This window comes from Eschrichtius robustus, chromosome X (assembly GCF_028021215.1).
Source record: "Eschrichtius robustus isolate mEscRob2 chromosome X, mEscRob2.pri, whole genome shotgun sequence".
In the NCBI taxonomy this organism is placed as follows: Eukaryota; Metazoa; Chordata; class Mammalia; order Artiodactyla; family Eschrichtiidae; genus Eschrichtius; species Eschrichtius robustus.
Window position 1 is genome coordinate 133,471,686 of NC_090845.1, and position 21,125 is coordinate 133,492,810.

General features: G+C 56.7%; 3 protein-coding genes and 1 pseudogene across 3 annotated transcripts; 2 read left to right on the plus strand and 2 right to left on the minus strand.

Annotated features, from left to right (window-relative positions):
- The first annotated feature begins 9,242 nt into the window (after nt 1-9,242).
- On the plus strand, nt 9,243-10,043 carry LOC137757451 (melanoma-associated antigen 10-like; annotated as a pseudogene).
- A 2,449-nt stretch (nt 10,044-12,492) lies between these two features.
- LOC137756476 (uncharacterized) lies at nt 12,493-13,131 on the minus strand. Its single transcript, XM_068532717.1, has one exon. The coding sequence runs from the start codon at nt 13,129-13,131 to the stop codon at nt 12,493-12,495; it is 639 nt and encodes a 212-aa protein (XP_068388818.1).
- Nucleotides 13,132-13,470: 339 nt separating this feature from the next.
- On the minus strand, nt 13,471-14,588 carry LOC137756478 (uncharacterized). The gene is made up of 2 exons (XM_068532718.1): nt 14,441-14,588; nt 13,471-14,201 (listed from the first exon to the last, which is right to left on the minus strand). Exons 1-2 carry the CDS (start codon nt 14,586-14,588, stop codon nt 13,471-13,473), a joined length of 879 nt encoding a protein of 292 aa, XP_068388819.1.
- A 1,331-nt stretch (nt 14,589-15,919) lies between these two features.
- Nucleotides 15,920-18,370, plus strand: LOC137757432 (paraneoplastic antigen Ma6E-like). Its single transcript, XM_068534126.1, has 2 exons — nt 15,920-16,433; nt 16,614-18,370. The coding sequence occupies exons 1-2, from the start codon at nt 15,920-15,922 to the stop codon at nt 18,368-18,370; spliced, it is 2,271 nt and encodes a 756-aa protein (XP_068390227.1).
- The last annotated feature ends 2,755 nt before the right edge of the window (nt 18,371-21,125 follow it).

Genomic DNA, 21,125 nt, shown 5'->3' on the forward strand with positions numbered 1-21,125 from the left:
TGTGTATACCTGGGTGTGTGTCTGCATCAAGGTAGTTCTATGTGCACATACAACCACCTGAGAAGCTGTATAGTTCTATGTACATCAGTGTAAATCTATATTGGTGTGTACAAGATTGTATATATAAAAACATGTAGATGCATATGTGTGTGCATGTGTGCACCCCTGTGAAAGAGTGTGTAAACTTATGACATGTATGTGTGTGCTTGTGTGTACACACATGGGTGTATTCTGCGTGCATGTGTGCATACCTATGTTTATGTATCTGATTTGAATAGGTGTGAAAGGAAATATGCGTGAAAGCATATGCATTCCCTTTTGATGGCTCTTCTAGAACCACCAGAATTCCCTTGGCCTGTTCCCACATAAGGGGGGTCGTATTTGGCCGGGCTATTTAACTGACCGTTTCTTTCCAATTCCCTTGTTCCAGGGAGCAGTGTCTCCCGGTCCCCATCCACTCTTCTCCTCCTCCCTCCACCCATCTGTGCTGTCTCCTGGATGGAAGACGCAGAAGAAGTGAATGTAGTCCCAGGAAGTGAAAATTTAGTGCCTTGAGGTAGGAAATGCTCGATCATGGGCTAGGATGGGAGTTCAGAGATTTTACTTTGTCCTGGAAGGACGTGTTTGGGAGTAACAAAGGTAGGGGTTGGGGTGGGGAAGCCTTGAAGATGCAGTAAGAACAAAAATATGATGTACACAATGGGGTGGGAGAGCTAAAGAGCTGGAGAGGGCGTTGTATATAGCCTTTATAATTCATCCTTTTATTATAATCACCTTGTAAGTCTGACACATGTCAGGGCGGAGCCAGCTGCAAGCAGGTGGGTGATATGAGGAAACGGCTCAGGGGATTGGCTGCTAGCAGTTGGAGGCAAAGAACCAAAGGGCACTTCGGTAGCCCATCCTGGGATGGTTGTTAGTTGCACTTCAGCCTTGGATTTGGATTTGGAGGCCAGAGCTCCCTCCTTCCACCCCCTCCAGGGAAAGAATAGTCAGAGGGGTGAGAGGGCTGACCAAGGAGAGAAGTGCAAAGGAGCCCTCAGGGACTGACTACCTCAATCAGCCCAGCTTGTCTCTTCTTCTTTTCTATACACACAGCATACAAATATAGCATCCTAACACACCCACAGAGACCTACACAGTAACACATACATGTACACACACATGGGCACTCACCTTCAGCAGCATATACATATATACACACAGATATGCACAAACACATACAGCCACACACACATATGTTCACACGCAAAATCACACGTTTACCCTCATATCCGCACACAAACACACACATACACTCACACAAATCTTATGAGACAGCTAAAAACAAGAAAATTGCTGCTGGAATGTCAAAGATAGCCTCTTTCTTTTTGGACACCCCTCACAGAGAAATCAGGTTTGCGGGGAGAGCAATGACCTCACATCTGAAGCTCCCATCATGGCTATTGAAAGACTTGCTTCCTGGGACCTAAACATTGGTTGATTGATTTGGATTTGGGTTTCCAGGACCCAGGAGTGCCTTTGAGCCCTGCAGGAGGCAAGCAGTTCATTTGGGAGGAGATCATACAGATAGATTGGAGGAGTGGGGACAAAAAAAGAAGATTTTAAGATGTATCTGGCAGAAATGCTCAGGAAGTCTTCAGAGCGCAGAGGAAGGGCAGAGAGGCCAGTTGTAAATCTCTCTACAGATCCATGTAGCTAGATATAATATTATACTTTTAAAAAAGAATACCTTGCCCTAGTGTGCTGCAATGAGAGCAGTTGAACTACTGCGACTCACACTGTGTGAGAGTGAGTGTCAAGGTGAGGCGGAGGTTTGGCAATGACACCTTATCAGAAACTTGAACCTTTGAGTTTGCCATAGAATTGGTCGTTTTAGCCTGAAAATTGCCAGATCTCCCCTGTCTCGTTCTCTGTGTGTTCTGTCATCAGTGTTGTGGTTGAGCCCCACCCTTAGCTGCCCCCAGCTGTACAAGCACGTCGTCCTCCAGCTGGCTGCCTACATCCCCTCCCACTCCTCATCTCACACCAACTAACTCAATCAGAGAGTGTTTGTGGTGCAGAGAATTTGGAGCTTGAGCAGAGGGAAGGGTCTTGCTTAGTCTGGGATGGAGCAGCCCGGACTTTATTCGTCTACCCACCTTCTCTTTCTTTTCCCCCTAATATTGCTCCTCTACCACTACCATGGGAAGGAGACCTCTGTGTCTTTAATGTGTCAGTTTGTTGTGGGGATGTGTGACACGATTCCTACGAAGTTCTTGCATGTGCCACTGTGGGGCATCTTTGCAGAGATAACAGATGATCTCTTGGGTCTTACTGGAGCTTGTCAAATGTATTCTTACAATCCATGTCATCTTGTTAATAGCAAGGCTGCAAAGTGTTTGCACCTTTAGAGCTGAGTTTTGCTGAGACTGTGGCCATTCCTAATGAAGTTTCCTTATTCTGTACATAAAAGAGCTAATCCTTTGAACTATTAACTAATGAATGCATTCACTAAGCTATCCACCTGCATGGTACCCTGCTGTGGTGATGACCACCAAAGGAAATCGTGACTTGTCCTACTGAAAGTGCAGTGTGTTTGTGTAGGTTGTATCGTGTCCTGTGATCAATACGAAATCTTTATTATCAGTGTTAGGTTTTCAGGGTAGGGAGGGGGGAGGGTGTTACAGTGTCTCCCTGATATACTTCAATTATGAAATACCCCCAGTTGGTCAGGGTCACCTCTGTTGACTCAACATATGTAAGACTTTGTACCCACCATCTTGCCGGACTGCATCTCCGGGTTCAATAGTCATCAGCGGAAGTGAATTCTTCAGAGGGTAGCCAAGGCAGTGCCATTCTGGAAGCAGATGAAATACAGTAAAACGACACACGTGCAGGTCTTCAGGAGTGGTGCTGGGCCCAGGCAGTGAAAATCAAGAAAGAAGACCAAGACCCATGTGTCCTGGATGGTCTGTCTGGCAAAAGGGCCCAGAGCAGCAGAGAGCCCCCAAGATGACCCAGTTCCCTCTTTGTCCTCATTAAATGCACATTTTTGCATGAAAAAGACCTCGACCAATCCTGACTTTTAAAAAGGAAAACATGAAGAAACATAAAATTATGCTTCTGAAAATATGCTGAAATAAAGGTTTGTAAATAGCCAAAAGGGGAAAATAAATATATATAATTGCAAATATGCATACATATGAGTCATTGCGTTTCCTCTCTATTATGTTGGAAGGGACCTTCATCTGGGTCCAGGAAGCCTCTGGCTTCCATTCATCACCTTTGCCTCCCCACAGCTTTGCACACCCACCTCCCCATACCCTGGGATATCTGAATCCATAGTTTTCAAGAGGAGGGGAAATAATGATGTCACAGTTGAAAATAGTTTATGCTCTTGCACAAATCATTCTAATTATTTAAGACAAAAATTTTAAAACACGGCAAGTCATTGTGGTGTCAAATACAATGTGTACACTTATTTCCATTCGGGGTGGGGGGCTGGGGGAGAAAGGTCTTCATAAAGAAAATTTTTAAAAATCTCCATTACCAATGTGGATGTGCAGAATAAAAAGCAAGAAAGCCCTGTAGAGGTGGGAAGAACGGTGTGCTCAGGTTTTAAAAAGTTTGCAGAGTCACATTAAAACATCCTGTTGATGCTGCAAAAGGTCATTGCTGTGGCCCACATTTGTCAGTGTGCCCGCCTCCAAGCACCTTTTGTTGAAAACCTTGGAGTTGCAGCAGGAACCCAGACCTAATGTCCCCTCCTCTGTGGTCCCTTTTGTACCCAAAGCAGGACAGGAGAGCTGTGCATTCACACCCAACAGGTCTGATCTGCCCAAGGGTCTGGGGGCTGGTGTTGTCACAGGGACATACAGAAAGAGAAAATGCAGTTGGGGGTAAAAGGGTAGTTTTCACAGTATGTCTGGAGTAAGCCCTTAGCTACTGAGTTCTTTTCTGCTGGATAATTTCTTGCCAATAACTCAGGTTCTGAAACTGGCCTGCAACCCCAGGTGGAGTTGTGACCCTTGAATGGTCCTACTGTAACTTGCTACCCCCCAACTATACAACCACCTTAATGGATATGGGGTAAGAGAAGGGGGATGTGGTCTCCCTCCCCATTTACAGCTTCCCTAACTCTCAGGGTGAAAGAACCCTTGCTACAACTTCTCCAGGCTTTCAGCAAGGTCTCTTCCCAGCCTCCCATGTTGGCTCAGCTGCCTCTGAGCCCTGGCAGGGCCTCCCAGGACCCCTTAGTACTGCCATGGTGCCACTTCCCCCAACCAGGTCTCTCCCAAGCTCCCTTCCTGATAAGACACTCAAGGGAATTAGTAAAGTATACAGGATTCAGGAAGGATTATTTTACTTTTTAATAACCTTAAGCACATTTTTTATACTGATATGTTTAATAGCAATAGGAGAAAGTGGGGAAAAAAGAAAGTGAAGATCAAAAAAAAAAAAAAAAGTAATGGGGGAACTTCCCTGGTGGCGCAGTGGTTAAGAATCTGCCTGCCAATGCAGGGGACACGGATTCGAGCCCTGGTCCGGGAAGATCCCACATGCCAGGGAGCAACTAAGCCCATGCCTCACAACTACTGAGCCCACGCACCACAACTACTGAAGCCCGCACCTAAAGCCCCTGCTCCGCAACAAGAGAACCCACTACAATGAGAAGCCCACATGCCACAACGAAGAGTAGCCCCCTGCACACTACAACTAGAGAAAGCCTGTGCATAGCAACGAAGACCCAATGCAGCCAAAAAAATAAATAAATTTTTTTTAAAATAAGTAATGGGTGATGAGGACCTATTCCTCATGGGACTCAAGTTTCTCTCCAATGGTCTAGAAGCAACTCAGGGACTGTACAGTGAGCAAGGGCCATAATTTGAACATAAACTCTGCCAATGGCCAGGCTAAGACTTGCTACAATAGAATGCAGTTCTGCATCCTTGACTGTAAATCTCTCAATTTCAATTACAAATCATCTTCTTAGAGAGTCTCCCTTTAATATCACATGAGGGACGGAGGTTAAAAATTTATTGGAAATAGTGGACCCCAGCCCTCCCTTCTGTCTGGAATTCGCTGTGTGGCTTTAGGCAAGACCCTGTTCATTAGGGGGCCTCTTCAAATCCTCTCCTTTCCTAGCCCCAACCAAGGAGCCAGCCCATTTTCACCCCAGGCCAGGTGCACTGCTTAAATCTCTGCCTATTAGGAAGATTTTCCGTCCCCGCTCTCTTTCAATACCACTATCCATTTTCAACTTGTACCCACATACTGCACCAGCTCATGCTTAAACCAGCCAGGGCCTAAAGAAACGCTATATGGTCATAGGTGCAAGCTGGGGAAGGGGTGCTGGTGCAACTGTAGTGGGTGATATGGGGATCTGAGCTATCTGCTCGTATAATTATTTGAACCCTCTGGTCCTGCTCAGGCTGGAACAAGCCAACACTACTATCCCTGCCATGCTGAATCATTGGATGAGAGCAGCCCAAGGGGGAAGTGTGACCTCATTGCAAACTCAACTGGGGCTGGCAAGCAACTATGCCCCCTACAATAGGTTCTCTTGCTGGAGATCTGAGTGGCATACCTACATCACCACAAGACAAACATATCTTTCTGTTGTTAATGTTGGTCTACCTCTTTCAGGATACAATTTTGCACCTGCCCAAAGACCACCTTGTTACTATGGTTGTAGCTGGTGTATGCCAGGGATCCAGGACAGTCCCCATCCTGACACTGTCTCCATAGAGGAATACATGAATGCTTTGCTAAGGAAGTGAGACACCCACCTTCCTTTCCAATGAGCAGAAAACACTCTACCCCATCACACAACCAGACAATAGATTAATGAGTGAACCACAGAGAGTAAGAGTAGGTATTCTTTCATGAAATTATATATATATATATATATATATATATATATATATATATATATATATATATATATATATATATATGTATGTATATATATATATGTGTATATATATATATATATATGTATGTATATATATATATATATATATATATATATTCTAAAAGTAAACTTGGTAGAGATATAAAATGTATTGTTTACTAGAAAAGAGGGTTCAGAAAACAAAAATCATTTCACTGGACAATGTAAAGTTAGACAACCTGAAAACAACAGGACTTCCCCAAATCCCATGACACAGCCTCTTCCGTGTAGAAAAGAAACCTTGTGGAACAACAGGTTTCCAAAGTCTGGTGGCTGGTGAGGAGCCCCGAGGGGACGGTGTGCGGTTCTCTGTGCTCCCCCCACGGTCATGGGCGCAGCAGCCCCCCATCCAGCATCTGTGCTGGGACTGCAGCCTTACTCTCAGGGGTTGAGGAAGACCCTCCTGAGTGAGGATGGAGGGGTCCAGCAGGCCCGGAACAGAGGGTCCCCCAGCATGCAACCCCCCCCCCTACTGGGACTCCTGGGGCACCCCGGGCCGGGCTGTCAGGCTGCCCATCCCACTCCGCCGCCCACCTCCTCAGGGATCTCGGGGGGGTCAGGGGCTCGGTCTGCGGGGCGCAGTCTCAGGTGGGCAGAGGGAGGGGCCCAGGTGCTGCCTGGAGTCGAGGTGAGGACCAGAGGAGGACTGAGGGCCCCCAGGGGATGCATCTGCGGCCCTCCGACAGCCCTGGGAGCTCCCCGGCATGCTGTCCGGATGCAACGTGCACTGATCCCCCTGGGAGGGGGAGGGGAGGGCCTGGGGCAGGGAGGCCGGGGCCAGGTCGGCAGAGGGAAGGAGCCCAGCCCCACCAGGAGTCAAGGTACAACCATGAGGGGGACTCGGAGGCCGCAAGGCATCCAGGTCGGCCCTGCTGTCAGCCCTTGAGAGACCCCCGGCAGGGCTGTGGGAATAAGCCCCACCCCCGACCCCCGCTTCCCTCTCAGGGGTCCTGGCTGGGGAGGGCCTGGGTCTCAGGGGACCAAACACAGGTGGGCAGAGGGGGGGGCCCGACCAGCTGGGAGGGAAGGTGAGGAGCCGAGGGAGGGCTGAGGGAACCCAGCGGGATCATCTCAGCCCTGGGAAGCTCTGGGCTTGGTGGCCTGATGTGCTGTCCATAGATTCCCCCCGGGGGTCTCAGGACAGTGAAAGCCTTGGTGTGAGGGTCCGGCCTTGGGTCAACACAGGGGGCGTCCCAGGACCTGCCAGAGCTCAAGCTGAGGACCCTGAGGGAGGACAGAGGGGACCCCACAGATCCCCGCCCCAGCCGACAGCCCTGGGCAGTCCCGGGACGGAATGAGCACTTGGCAAGGCGTTTTGACTTCGGCATCCAGGTCTCAGAGATACTGGGGACCTGGGATAAGGGGCGGGGCCTCATGAGCGCAGAGGGTAAAATGTCAGGTCCCTGGTGGAGTAAGGTTAGGGCCCTAAGGCAGGACTGAGGGGACCCTGAGGGAGGACAAAAGGGACCCACCAGATCCCCGCCCTTGCAGGTGGCCCTGGGAGGCCCCGGGGCGGGATGAGCACAGTAGGCCTGTCCTGACTTCCTGACGTCCAGGTCTCAGAGATACTGGGGACCTGGGATAAGGGGCGGGGCCTAAGGTGGGTGGAGGGGAGAATCGCAGGTCCAGCTGGGAGTCAACGTGAGGCCCCTGAGGGAGGACAGAGGGGACCATGGACCTCAGATCAGAGTCGGCCCTGGGAGGTCATAGGGCAGGAGGGCCAGTTACAGCACTTCCTGACATCCGGGTCTCATAGAGAGTGGGAACCTGGTATGCGGGGCGGGGTGTCAGGTGGGCAGAGGGGAGATTCCCAGGTCCTGCCGGGGGTCAAGGGGAGGACCCTGAGGCAGGACTGAGGGGACCCTGGACCCCAGAACAGAGGGGACCTCAGAGAAGCTCACCCATGCTGTCAGCCCTGGTAGGTCCCCGGCAGGGCTGACGGGACGCTGCAGGCTCTCACCTCTGCCACGTGGTTGGGGATGGAGGCGTCTTGGGATGCGAAGACCTTGGTCTGAGGTGAAACATCAGGTCAGCAGAGGGAGGAGTCCCAGGATGTGCCAGGTGTCAAGGTGTGGACCCCGAGAGAGGACTGAGGGGAGCCCAATCCCCGGAACAAAGGGGGGCCCACAGAAATCTGGCCTGACCCAACGGTCAGCCCTGGAAACCCCAGGCAGGACCTGTCTCACTGACCCCTCCTCATTTCCAGATGGGTGGGCTCAGGGAGGCGGGCGCCTTGCTCTGGGGGTCTGGCCTCAGGCCCTGGCAGTGGGCATCGTGAGCACTGGGGAGACCCCTCCTCACAGAGTACTTGGAGCCCAGCCGGCCCTGCCCCTTTTGTCAGCCGTGGGTGTCCCAGAATAGGTGGGTACATTGCCCCTCACTTCCTCTTCTGGTGTCTTATGGAGGTGAGGCCTTGGCTGAAGGAGGTGAGTCACAGTCAGCAGAGGGAGCTGTCCCAGGCCCTGCAGGGTGTCAAGGTGGAGACTGAGCCGACCGCCATTGTCCCAGCACAGATGGACCCCACGGCGTTTGCTTGTCCCTTGTGAGCCCTGTTAGCCCCTGGGCACCATGGCCAGATGTGGAGGTCCTCCCTTCCTGCTTTTCAGTGCAGGGAATGTGTCTTGAGAATTTTGCCTCAGGACAGCAGACAGAGGGCCCAGGCCCTGCCAGGGCGAAGGGGACGCCCTGCCCTGAGTGAGCACACAGGGGGCCACCCACGCCAGGACAGTGGGAACCTCACAGAGTCCGGCCCACCCCTCCTACCAGCACCGAGGGGCCCAGGGCTGTGCCACAATCTACACCCGAGGTGCGCCCTCCATTCCTCTTACAGGGGCTCCAGGAACCGGGAGGCGAAGGCCCAGGTCTGAGGCACGTGTCCTCAGGCCACAGAGCAGAGGAGGCCCAGGCAGCGCCAGGAGTCAAGGTGAGGTGCGCGCCCTGAGTGTGCACCCAGGGGCTCCCCGTCCCAGAACAGAGGGGACCCCACAAGGCCCAAGTCACCCCACCTCCCCACACCCCTCTCAGCCCCAGTCGGTACCTGGGGCTGCGCTGGCTGCACCCTGAGGAGCCATCTCGCTTCCTTCTTCAGGTTGGCAGGAGACAGGCCGCCCAGGAGGAGTGCCCCTGTGAGGCCCGAGGGCACCCCTCCAGACGAGCCCTGTAAGTGGCGTTTGTCAGAGCTGCCCAGGGTGCGTTTCTCCGCCGAGGCCGCTCACACCCCCTCTCACCCACAGGCCCGTGGTCCGTATCTGTCACCCCTGCCCAGACTCCCGTCGGCGGCCCGACCCCAGTCATCAGGCCCCTGGTCGAGATGAGCGAGCTGCGCCAGCCTGAGGCAGACCTTCAGGACCCAGTCCAGGCCCAGGGCCCGGTGGAGGCGCAGCTGTTCGGGGCTGCAGGGGAGGAGGCCGCATCCCCCTCGTCCTCCTCCTCCCCCGTCGCCCCCTCCTTCTCCGCCTATGCCGAGTCCTTGCCCCAGGAGGCACTTACTGTGCTGATGGCTGACCTGGTGGGGTTCCTGCTGCCCAAGTATTGCACAAAGGAGACTACCACAGAGGCAGAAATGCTGACCATCCTCAGTGATTACCAGGACCACTTCCCCGTGGTCTTCAGCCGAGCCTCCACACACTCGCAGCTGGTCCTTGGCCTCGACGTGAAGGAAGTGGACCCCAGCAATCACTCCTATGTCCTCGTCCCCACCCTGGGCCTCGCCTAGGATGGGATGCTGAGTGACGGGCCGAGCATGCCCAAGCCTGGCCTCCTGGTGTTGCTCCTGGGCCTGATCCTCCTGGAGGACGACTTTGTTGCCCCTGAGGAGGAGGTGTGGGGAGCACTTAGCAAGGTGGGTGTGTGTGCCGGGAGGCAGCACTACATCTATGGGGAGCCCAGGGAGCCCCTCACCAAAGTGTGGGTGCAGGAGGGCTACCTGGAGTACCGGCAGGTGCCCCACTGTGACCCCGCCCGCTACGAGTTCCTGTGGGGACCCCGGGCCCATGCGGAGACCAGCAAGTGGCAGGTCCTGAAGTATCTGCTCAGGGCCAGTGGATGGGATCCCAGGTCCTTCCCATCCCTGTGTGCAGAGGCTGTGAGCGATGAGGAAGAGGGGGCCTGAGCCAGAGCAGCAGCCAGGCTCCTTCCAGGCCCACGTCCAGCAGCTTCTCCCGTGGGGCAGGAAAGGAGGCTGATCCTTCGCTCGGAGTTTGAAGAGGGCCCGGGCCTGTCGGGGGAACCCGGTGTGCAGCATATTTGGGTTCCTGTTGTGTATGATGACATGGAATTTCATCTCTGTTTTCTTTAGGAAATTTTCAAATATTGTTCCACTTAAAAGAAGGCTTAATAAGCTTCAGTATCTAAGTTTGTGAATGACATTAATCACACATGTATTTGCACTAATTCAATTCAACAACAAGAGTTTTGCTATTGTGTAAAACAAATAGTAAGATTCCCATATTATTTTGTGATCCTGAACAAGATAACATAGCATTGGAATAGGAATTTACTTGGAAATGTGAAAGTAATTAGCAGTACAACTGAAGGCCACCCCGTTGTTCCTCGGGACACACCATCGTCGGGGCTCAGTGGTGCATGCCCTGCTGTGGGACTGTCCTGTTCCCGCCATAGGGCAGGACCAGGTCCCGGGCATGTGGGCCAGAGGGGGAGTGGCTGCCCTAGGGGGAGCGGGCATTGCCAGTGCCCATCATCCTGGCGAGAGGCCACCTGTGGGGCCCTCAGGAAGGGAGACTGTTGGGAGATGGAGGGCCACCGGGTGGGGTGTAGTGGAGGCACACTGTTGGGGACCCTGGGGGGGGGCCAGGACCCGTGGGCTCTGGTTGCTGTTAGAAGTTCCTCTCTGTGTTCCTCTCTGTTCAATGGTTTCAGTCAATATTTCTCTTTAATAAATTTCCCTGAAAGTTTCAGCTGAGTCTGGCCTCTGCTGTGGGCAATGGAGGGAAAGGGCTGCTGGCAGTGAGGGCGGGGGTCCAGAGTAGGATTCCTGCTCAGCACACATGGGACACCTCTCCAGTGAGAGGGTAGGGTAGGCACTTTGCAGACCCAGAGGTGGTGAGGGTTTTTCTTCCATTTCATAGGTGAATTGTAAAGTTTTAGGGAAAACTGATAATTGCCTCAAAAGGCAGTAGAGAAGTTAAAATGTAAATGAAAAACTTGATTATCTCAGCAGGAAAAAGGGAACAGAGAAGCAAAAATAGTTGGACAGACAGTGCTATGGACTGAATATTTGTGAAACTGTCCCCCTCATTCACCTGTTAAATTCTAACTACCAAAGGGTTGGGATTTGGAGGTGGGGCCCTGGGAAGTGATTAGCCCATGAGGGGGGAGCCCTCATGAATGAGATTATTGCCCTTATAAAAGAGACCCCAGACAGCTGCCTCATCCTCCTGTGCCATGTGAGAAGATGGCTAGTTGATAACAACTAGACAAGAAATCAGTCCGTATAAAGAAGAGCCTTATTACTATTATTTATTACTCAGCTGTACAAAGGAACGAAATTGGGTCATTTGTAGAGACGTAGATGGATCTAGAGACTGTCATACAGAGTGAAGGAAGTCAGAAAGAGAGAAACAAATATTGTATATTAATGCACATATGTGGAACCTAGAAAAATGGTACAGGTGTACCGGTTTGCAGGACAGAAGTAGAGACACAGATGTAGAGCACAAACGTGTGGACACCAAGGTGGGAAAGTGGTGGGGGCGGGGGGGTGGTGCTGTGATGAATTGGGAGATTGGGATTGACATATGTACACTAATATGTATAAAAGGGATAACTAATAATTACCTGCTGTATAAAAAAATAAATAAAATAAAATTCAAAAATTAAAAAAAAAGAGAAAGAAAAAAGAATAGCTTTATGACATTAACAATCACAGCCGAAACCCACCTGTAAAAACAGATTGACCTATGTGCCACCATGGGCTCTGCACCTCCAAGTTTGCTCCTCCAACTCCGCAGCCTTGCAGGGAGGCCTTCCTATTGGTGGAAGGCCAATGGGCGTGTCTTTTGCTTCCGGAGGCGCCAAGCCTTGGGACCTCACGACCTCAGTGCGCGTGGCTACTGCTGCTTCCCTAGCAAAGCGCATCCTCACGTGCTCTCCTGATCCAACCACTTTCTCTGTAAGGAGACGTCTAGAACTTTCTCTCTCATCTTCCTCGGGCTTCCGGGAGCACCCGGAAACCCACGTGGCGTTCGCACAGAGTGCCTGGAACAGTCCGCTGCACAGTTGCTGGCTGCACTGCTGAGACGAGCTCTTCAGCCCCTTCTGAGCGGGACTCCGGAGTCATCCACAGAGTCAGAGAAAGTCAGGAGACAGGCGGGGGCTTTGCCGGGTGCTGGACTCCGCAGGTACCGGGGGCGCTGGGAAAGAGTGGGGGTGGGGGGAGGGCTACCAGCTGCTCAGTGGGGAGTGGGGGAGGGGCGGCAGAGGGCAGCGGGCTGAAGGGGGCCTGAGGGAAGTGTCCCCCAGTGTGCGAGTCCGAGGGGAGGACCGTTGGCTGCCGGGGTGGCTGGTGGGGGGCGTTCTGGAGTCGGGGTGCAGAGGGTGGGCTAATGGCTAAGCGTGGGGGGGTCCAGAGCGGAGGGCTTCTTGCTGGGCGGGTGGGGCCGGCTTTGGGGGCCAGAGGAGAGGACGACTGGCTGTGGGGGTGGGGAGGACGCGACGGGCGGGGCCCCCTCCCCGGGCCGAGACACGAGGTGAGGGCTAACGGCTGCTGCGTGTGGCGGGAGGAAGGCGGAGCTACTCCTGGCTGAGGCGCGGGTCGATGGGGAGGACTCCCGGGCACGGGTGCGGTAGGCGTTATGGGAGCTCCCGCCGGGGCGGGGGGTGGGGTGGGGCGGAGGACGCTCGTGGCAGGAAGGGGGCTCTGGCTCCCAGGTGGGGGGGGGCAAGGCGGGTGGGCTCTGTGTCTGGGGTGCGAGAGGCGAGAGCCCCTGGCTCTGAGGGTGCTCGGGGGAGGACTCCCCGGTATGGGGAGGTGAGAGAGGCAGTCTGATCTCTAAGCATGCGGGGGCGCCCGGCTTGCAGGGCCCAGAGCGGATCGCCAGCAGGTGGTGGGTGGGGGAGGGTGTACGGGGGATGTGGTCGGGGGAGGGGGCGGGGAGGTGCTGCCTGGGCACGAGGGGCGTAAGTGATGCTGAGAGGGGAGGCGCTGGGGCTGCTGTGATCCGGTGGAGGCTGTTGACCATGGCAGATGGATTTGTGGGGGTCCAGGGAGGGGTCCTGCCCTGCTGCATGAGGCATCAAGAAGCTCCGCTGGCTGCCGGGGTGGGGCTAATGGCTAAGCGTGGGGGGGTCCAGAGCAGAGGGCTTCCTCCTGGGCGGGTGGAGCCAGCTTTGGGGGCCAGAGGAGAGGACCACTGGCTGTGGGGGTGGGGAGGACGCGACGGGCGGGCCACTCCCCCTCCCCGGGCCGAGACACGAGGCGAGGGCTAACGGCTGCTGCGTGTGGCGGGAGGAAGGCGGAGCTACTCCTGGCTGAGGCGCGGGTCGATGGGGAGGACTCCCGGGCGCGGGAGCGGTAGGCGTTATGGGAGCTCCCGCCGGGGCGGGGGGTGTGGTGGGGCGGAGGACGCTCGTGGCAGGAAGGGGGCTCCGGCTCCCAGGTGGGGGGGGCAAGGCGGGTGGGCTCTGCGTCTGGGGTGTGAGAGGCGAGAGCCCCTGGCTCTGAGGGTGCTCGGGGGGGGGGGGGACTCCCCGGTGTGGGGAGGTGAGAGAGGCAGTCTGATCTCTATGCATGGGGGGGCGCCCAGCTTCCAGGGCCCAGAGCGGAGCGCCACCAGCTGGTGGGTGGGGGAGGGGGTATGGGGGGATGTAGTGGGGGAGGGTCCAGAGCGGAGGGCTTCCTGCTGGGCGGGTGGGGCCGGCTTTGGGGGCCAGAGGAGAGGACGACTGGCTGTGGGGGTGGGGAGGACGCGACGGGCGGGCCACTCCCCCTCCTCGGGCCGAGACACGAGGCGAGGGCTAACGGCTGCTGCGTGTGGCGGGAGGAAGGCGGAGCTACTCCTGGCGGAGGCGTGGGTCGATGGGGAGGACTCCCAGGCGCGGGCTCGGTAGGCGTTATGGGAGCTCCCGCCGGGGTGGGGGGTGGGGTGGGGGGCAGGACGCTCGTGGCAGGAAGGGGGCTCCGGCTCCCGGGTGGGCGGGGGCAAGACGGGTGGACTCTGCGTCTGGGGTGCGAGAGGCGAGAGCCCCTGGCTCTGAGGGTGCTCGGGGGAGGACTCCCCGGTATGGGGAGGTGAGAGAGGCAGTGTGATCTCTAAGCATGGGGGGCGCCCGGCTTGCAGGGCCCAGAGACGAGTGCCACCAGCTGGTTGCTGGGGGAGGGTTTATGGGGGGGATGTAGTCGGGGGGGGGTGTGGGCAGGGAGGAGCTGCCTGGCCACGAGGGGCGTAAGTGGTGCTGAGAGGGGCAGGCGCTGGGGCTGCTGTGATCTGGTGGAGGCTGTTGGCCATGGAAGATGGATTTGTGGGGGTCCAGGGAGGGGCTCTGGCCCACTGCATGAGGCATCGAGAAGCTCCAGGTCGCCTCTGTCCGGGTGGCACAGGAATTGCAGAGGTGGGTGGGAGGGGCGAGGCCCTGGCCTCCACACAGAGTACACAGATTCTTTACGAGGGTGCTTTGCACGTTCACCCAGACACGCCATACCAGAGTTGTAAAAAAGACTCCATAAATTTAACAGTATTGCAATTTTACATGGTAAGTTTTCTCATCAAGGGGGAATTTTATTTGATGGTACTAATGATAATATATCTTCAAATATTGGGAAACCCATGGATCAAAGAAAAAAATCATAGAGGGACTTTTAGAAAATATTTCAAAGTGAATAATAAAAAACCACAACTTACCAAAATTAGTGGGAGGCAGCAAAAAGCAACAGGAGGAAACTGTATTCCTCTAAATGCTTCTGTTAGAAAAGAGTCAGGACATAAAATCAGTGAGCTAACAGTCCATTTAGAGATGCTAGAAGAAGAAGAGCAAAGGAAACATAAAATGAAGTAATAAGAGAGCTAAGAGAGGGAATCAGTGATAGAAAGCAAATTATGGACACGATGAACAAAGCCATGCTCTTCTTTCAAAAGAGCAAGAAAACTGAGAAAGTCCTAGAGCGATGAATCAAGGAAAAATAGAACACTAATCACCAATATAAGGAATGAAAGAGGGCTAACGTTACGGATCAGATGTACATTACAAAAGAGAATATAGGGATATTATGGAAATGTTTATGCTAAAAAATTGGAAGACTTGAAAAATCCCTTGGGAGAAAGGCAGCTTCCTAAAACTGAGGCCAGAAATGGAGAAAATGTGACGAGCCTTCTATCTATCTTTTTTTAAAAATTATTTTATTTTATTTTATTATTGCTTCTTGAGTCATATACAACAAGTGCTCTTTTATTATTATTTTTAAAATTTATTTTTACTTTTGGCCACGTTGGGTCTTCGTTGCTGCGTGCGGGCTTTCTCTAGGTGCAGCAAGCGGGGGCTACTCTTCGTTGCGGTGTGCGGGCCTCTCATTACGGTGGCTTCTCTTGTTGCGGAGCACGGGCTCCAGGCATGTGGGCTTCAGTAGTTGTGTCATGTGGGCTCAGTAGTTGTGGCTCGTGGGCTCTAGAGCGCTGGGTCAGTGGTTGCAGCGCACGGGGTTAGTTGCTCCGCGGCACGTGGGATCTTCCCGGACCAGGGATCGGACCTGTGTCCCCTGCACTGGCAGGTGGATTCTTAAGCACTGCGCCACCAGGGAAGTCCCTAGCCTTCTATCTTGTAAATAAATCTAACTTATCAAAAAGAAGTTTCCTTAAGTCAAACAAACAAAACAGGGCAGGGAGGTGCTCCAGGCTGCTGCTGTGAGGGGCAGCAGGGTGGGCTGTGTGGCACAAACATGCTTCTCTCCCCTTTGCACCCACAGGCCGATTCCCACACTTCAACAGTCTGTGCACACCTGTTTGATCGCTTCCCCCCACCCTCAGGTCCTCGAAGATGGCGATGGCTCTGGCGATACTGCGGGACTGGTGCAGGTGGATGGGCGTGAACGCTCAGCGATCTCTGCTCATCCTGGGCATCCCGGACGACTGCAAAGACCAGGAATTCCAGGAGGCTGTGCAGGCTGCCCTGTGTTCCCTGGGCAGGTACCGAGTGCTGGGCAAGGTCTACAGAAAGGAGCTGGGGTCGAGTGTTGCCCTGGTCGAGTTTGCTGAGTATTTAAATCGAAGCTTGATCCCCCGCCAAATACCAGGCAAGGGGGGGCCCTGGACTGTGGTCTGCCTGCCCCAGGCCCCTGATGCTGAGTCACAGGATAGACCCAATTTCCCTGCACAGCCCCAGAGTCAAGCAGTGGTTGGCAGGGCAGGTGAGGAGGAAGCTGCAGGGGACGCGGGAGCCGCAGCTATGGAGGGAGACGCAGGTGAGGAGGAAGCCTTAGGTGAGGTGGCAGCTGGAGGTGAGGAAGGAGCTGGAGTTGAGGCAGGAGCTGCAGGTGAGGAGGGAGCCTTAGGTGAGGTGGCAGCTGGAGGTGAGGCAGGAGCTGGAGTTGAGGAAGGAGCTGCAGGTGAGGCGGGAGCTGGAGGTGAGGCAGGAGCTGCAGATGAGGCAGGGGATGGAGGTGAGGCAGGAGCTGCAGGTGAGGCAGGAGGTGCAGATGAGGAAGGAGATGCAGGTGCGGCAGGAGCTGCAGGTGAGGCAGGAGCTGCAGGTGAGGCAGGGCATGGAGGTGAGGAGGGAGCTGCAGGTGAGGCAGGAGCTGGAGGTGAGGCAGGAGGTGCAGGTGAGGCGGGAGCCTCAGGTGAGGCAGGAGCTGCAGGTGAGGCAGGAGCTGGAGGTGAGGCAGGAGCTGCAGGTGAGGCAGGGGATGGAGGTGAGGCAGGAGCCGCAGGTGAGGCAGGAGGTGCAGGTGAGGAGGGAGCTTCAGGTGAGGAGGGAGCCTCAGGTGAGGAGGGAGCTGCAGGTGAGGCGGGAGCTGCAGATGAGGAGGGAGCTGCAGGTGAGGAGGGAGCTGCAGGTGAGGCAGGAGCTGCAGGTGAGGAGGGAGCCTCAGGTGAGGCAGGAGCTGCAGGTGGGGAAGGAGCTGAGGGTCAAGCAGGAGCTGAAGGTGAAGCACGAGTGTCAGATGAGGAGGGAGTTGCAGGTGACAGAAATGTTGCAGGCGTGGCAGGACTTCTGAATATGGCAGGACCCACGGGCGAGGCAATGACTGCAGCTGAGAAAGCAGCTGTGGAAGCGGCAGCCGCCATGGATGAGGCAGGGCCCTGGACCCAGCAGTGGAGGCAGGCCTTGCAGCCCGTGCTAGAGAAAATGGGCTACAAGGAGCTGGGAACCTTCTCGGGGGTGGAAGAGCCGGGCCACGGGGAAGAGTCCTTTGAGAGCTGGCTGGAGCAGGCCAACGACATGCTGCACCTGTGGCGCCACGTGTCTGAGAGGGAGAGGAGGAGGAGGCTGGTGGAGAGCTTGCGCGGCCCCGCGCTGGACCTCCTGTGCGGCCTCCTGGCGGAAGATCCCGAGCTGGCTGCCCAGGACTGCCTGGCCGCGCTGGTGCAGGGGTTTGGGAACAAGGACCCCCGGGTGAGCGCTCGGCTGAAGTTCGTGACCTGTGCCCAGCGGCCTCAGGAGACTCTCTTTGCGTACGTCCTGCGCCTGGAAGGCCTGCTGCAGTCGGCCCTGGAGAAGGGGGCCCTCCACCCGGCCGCGGCGGACCACGTGCGCGCCCGGCAGGTGCTGATGCGGGCCCGGCTGAACGACACGCTCCAGAAGGAGCTGAGGAGGATGCGGCTGATGCGGAGGCCTCCCGGCTTCTTGGGGATGCTGCGGCTCGTCCAGAAGGCCGAGGCCTGGGAGGCCGACCCGGCTAGCAGTGAGCAGTTCCCAGGGGGAGAAGAGGCCCGTGTGGACGTGGGAGTCCTGGCAGCAGCCGCCCAGGCCGCCCCGGCCCATGAGGCCATCACCGAGGGCACCACTGCAGATGGCACCAAGGCCTCCCCGGCCGGTGAAGATACCGCCGCCCAGGCCGCCCTTTCCAAGGAAGGTAGCGCCGAGGACCACCCAGCGCGTGAAAAGGCCAGTGAGGCAGTTGCCGGCACTGCCAAGGCTGGTGAGGCGGCCCCTGAAGATCATGGTGCCGCCAGGGCAGCCCCTGGCCCTGGGGAGACCAGCAAGGCCTCCGCGGCCACTCAGGAAGATGGAAGTGCTCCCGCCTCTGGGGGCCTAGGTCAGGCAGGACCCTCAGATGCCCCCGGGGCCCCCATGCCTGGCCGGGTGGGCAGTGCTTCCCCGGTGGCCCCAGGAGGTCCGGGCTGGGATCCAGAGGGCCTCGCCCAGGCAGGAGGCCAGGAGGCCGAGGAGCCCCCCGAGGAGGGGCTCAAGCCCATCCCGGAAGTGCCGGGAAATGAGGACGGGGCTGCAGAGATGAGCCCCCCGGCGTCCTCCTCGGGCCAGTAGTCTCAGCAGGCCCCGGGGCCCCCAGGCTTGGCGGCAGGGGGAGGCCAGGCCAGGCAGCCTCCTGGCCCCATGTTAAGGGCCACTCAAGGTGCCTGGGCCTCCCTCCTGAGAGGGGACCCCTATTCATCATCCCCTGGGGCAGGCTGCTCCCTGTCCTGGCAAGCCCAAATGTGTCCCTGTAGGCCCCAGAGTGACCCAGGTGTCAAGGAACCCCCCAGCCCCCGCTCCCCTCCCCCCAACACTCACACCCTAGCCATCGTCCCCCCGCGGGGCCCTGAGGAAGGGAGACTGTGGGGGGATGGAGGGCTGCCGTGTGGGGTGTAGCGGAGGCATTTTGTTGGGGACCCTGGGGGGGGCCGGGACCCGTGGCCTCCGGTGGCCGTTAGAAGTTCCTCTCTATGTTATCATGCCCTCTGTTCAATGGTTTCAGTCAATGTTTTTCTTTAATAAATTTCCCTGAACGTTTCATCTGAGTCTGGTGTCTGCTGTGGGCAATGGAGGGAAGGGGCTGCTGGGGGTGAGGGCGGGGGTCCAGAGTAGGATTCCTGCTCAGCACCCATGGGACACCTCTCCAGTGAGAGGGTAGGGTAGGCACTTTGCAGACCCAGACATGGTGAGGGTTTTTCTTCCATTTCATAGGTGAACTGTAAAGTTTTAGTTTGACCGTGGACCCCGTCCCGGACGTTGCTCGTGCTTGAAAGCATGGGTGCTGTGCAGGGCCCTGAAGGCCAGTGGACACAGAGGAGGAGCTCTGACCTCGTGGGTCACACGTGGGTCCGTGCACGTCGGCCTGGCCCGGGGGCTCCGGGACCAGAAGGCCATGCCCGGTTTGCACTAGGGCTCGGCCTGTGGCTCTGCACCCGTGCACGAGTGTCATCGTGCCCCCTGCGATGACGGGCGTGAAGCAGGAGGCTGACATGCTGACGGGCCTGCCCTGTATGATGTCACTTCCTGGCTGGGCTGTGATGTCACCCCCGAGCAACCGGAGCACTTTTGTGAAGGGCTGAGCGGGAGTGTGAGCCCAGGGTGCTGCCGGCCGCGCTGCACTGTCCCGTTTACGTGAAGGAGGGACACGCCACCCTCCGCATGGCTGAGGACGAGAAGGGCCCCTGTTTAAGAGAGGCTGCCCGCACCTCCTCGTGAGGATGAAGGGGAGAGTGTGCACTAAACCTGCATCCTGGAAGGTGGACGGCAAGCCAGCAGCCTTGGGGTACCTCCCGGCGCCCAGCGCCTCGGAGCCGCAGGACAGCCTCCCACCCTATCCTGAGGACATCCAGGGGACCCCGAGCGACCCGGAACTCGACCATGCAGCCGCCCTGGCCAGGACTGACTCTGTCCCTCCGGCCCCTCCTCGGACAGCAGCCGAGCCCCCCGCGCCGGACCCCGACGCGCAGGCTCTGGTCCCTCTAGGCCCTGGCCTGGCAGAGGTGGCCCGGCCCGCCGAGGTCCCCTGGCTCTGCTTCGCCTGGCCTCCCGCCCAGATGAGTCCTCCCTGGCCCGTGCTGGGCCTGGCCGCCGCGCCCCCCCCAGCTCTCAGCCTGCCACCCCGCGTGGCTCCCGGTGGCCGCGCTGCTGCCTCTTGCGCCCCCTGGATGCCCGAGGTGGCCGCCAGGCCTGCCGCCTCCCTGACCTTGATCCCTCGGCCCCTGAGCCCCTTCTGCTACTACTGCGTGGGCTCCCGCTGTTTCAGGGAATACCCGGCCCCTCCAGGCGGGCCCACAGAGGACCCTGACCAGGCAGACCCTGCAGACACACAGAGGTGGTAACACGGTCACAACCTTGCAGGGCAATAAAGAGCACGGGGACATGAGAGCGATGTTCTGCCCAACACGTGTTTTGCGCCTCCGTCCTGGGCCCGGCTGAGCAGTTGAGTCCCCTCAGCAGGAAACGATGACAGGGGACAGCCCACCCCCGGCACAGTGCGGGCACCTAGCAGACACCCGGTGAAGCCCCTCAGACGCCCTGCCTCCACTCACTAGAGAGGCCCTTCAAGGGCTTGACAAGCACAAGGAAGGGCCTGGCATCCGCGGCTTCACGGTCGCGGGCACACCGTGTCCAGCAGGGTCTTGATTTGACAGATGAGAAGAGCTCAGGCCTCCCCGGGTCAGAGGCCTGAAAAGAGCCCTTACTGTCCTGAGACGCACAGGGGTGGAGGGGACGGTCCCCGCCAGGGGCCTGCGGGGGTTCAGTTTGGGGGTGCTCTCTGGTGTCTGGACAGCAGGACTGAGGTTTGCTTTGCACTGCGGGTCCTGCGTCTGGTGACATGTTCTTGGTTCTCTTTCCCTTGCGTTTTCGAGCTGAACACTTCAAGGGCGCCATGCTCCAACACCCTCTGGTCGCTGGGGTGTCGAGCTTAGAGCGCGAGTCCTTGTGGACGAGCCCCCCTAAAGAGTGTTTGCCTTGAGGAGCAAAGGAAGTAAAGCTCCACGGTCATACTGTCGAGATAAGAGCCCCGAGCTCAGCGGGAGGAGAGAGCGCACACACCAGTCCACCAGAACCAGAAGACTGGGGGCTCCCTTCTTTGCACTTTGGCGGCAGGTAGAGCAGGCCCCCTGAGACGGGCACACTGGGCGGTGCAGGAGAGGAGTGCCGTCACCCTGGGCGCTGACCTGCAGGTGCCGCCCGGCCTGGGCTGCTTGCGCTTACAGCCCGAGGCCCGCTGATGCGCGCTCAGCCCCTTTCTAGGGTTCATTGACTGGGGCACACCTTAACTTTTAAGGAGTAGGTTGCTCTCCTCTTGGTCGTGGACTTCCAT

Excerpts from the sequence above, each read along its gene's own strand:
- LOC137756476 (XM_068532717.1), bottom strand. The coding sequence starts at position 13,131 with ATGGTCAACAGCCTCCACCGGATCACAGCAGCCCCAGCGCCTCCCCTC.
- LOC137756478 (XM_068532718.1), bottom strand. The coding sequence starts at position 14,588 with ATGGCGTGTCTGGGTGAACGTGCAAAGCACCCTCGTAAAGAATCTGTG. Across the intron at positions 14,202-14,440 it reads GCTTCTCGATGCCTCATGCA|AGATCACACTGCCTCTCTCA; the intron begins GTGGGCCAGAGC and ends CCCCATGCTTAG.
- LOC137757432 (XM_068534126.1), top strand. The coding sequence starts at position 15,920 with ATGGCGATGGCTCTGGCGATACTGCGGGACTGGTGCAGGTGGATGGGC. Across the intron at positions 16,434-16,613 it reads AGGTGAGGAGGGAGCCTTAG|GTGAGGCAGGAGCTGCAGGT; the intron begins GTGAGGTGGCAG and ends CAGGAGCTGCAG.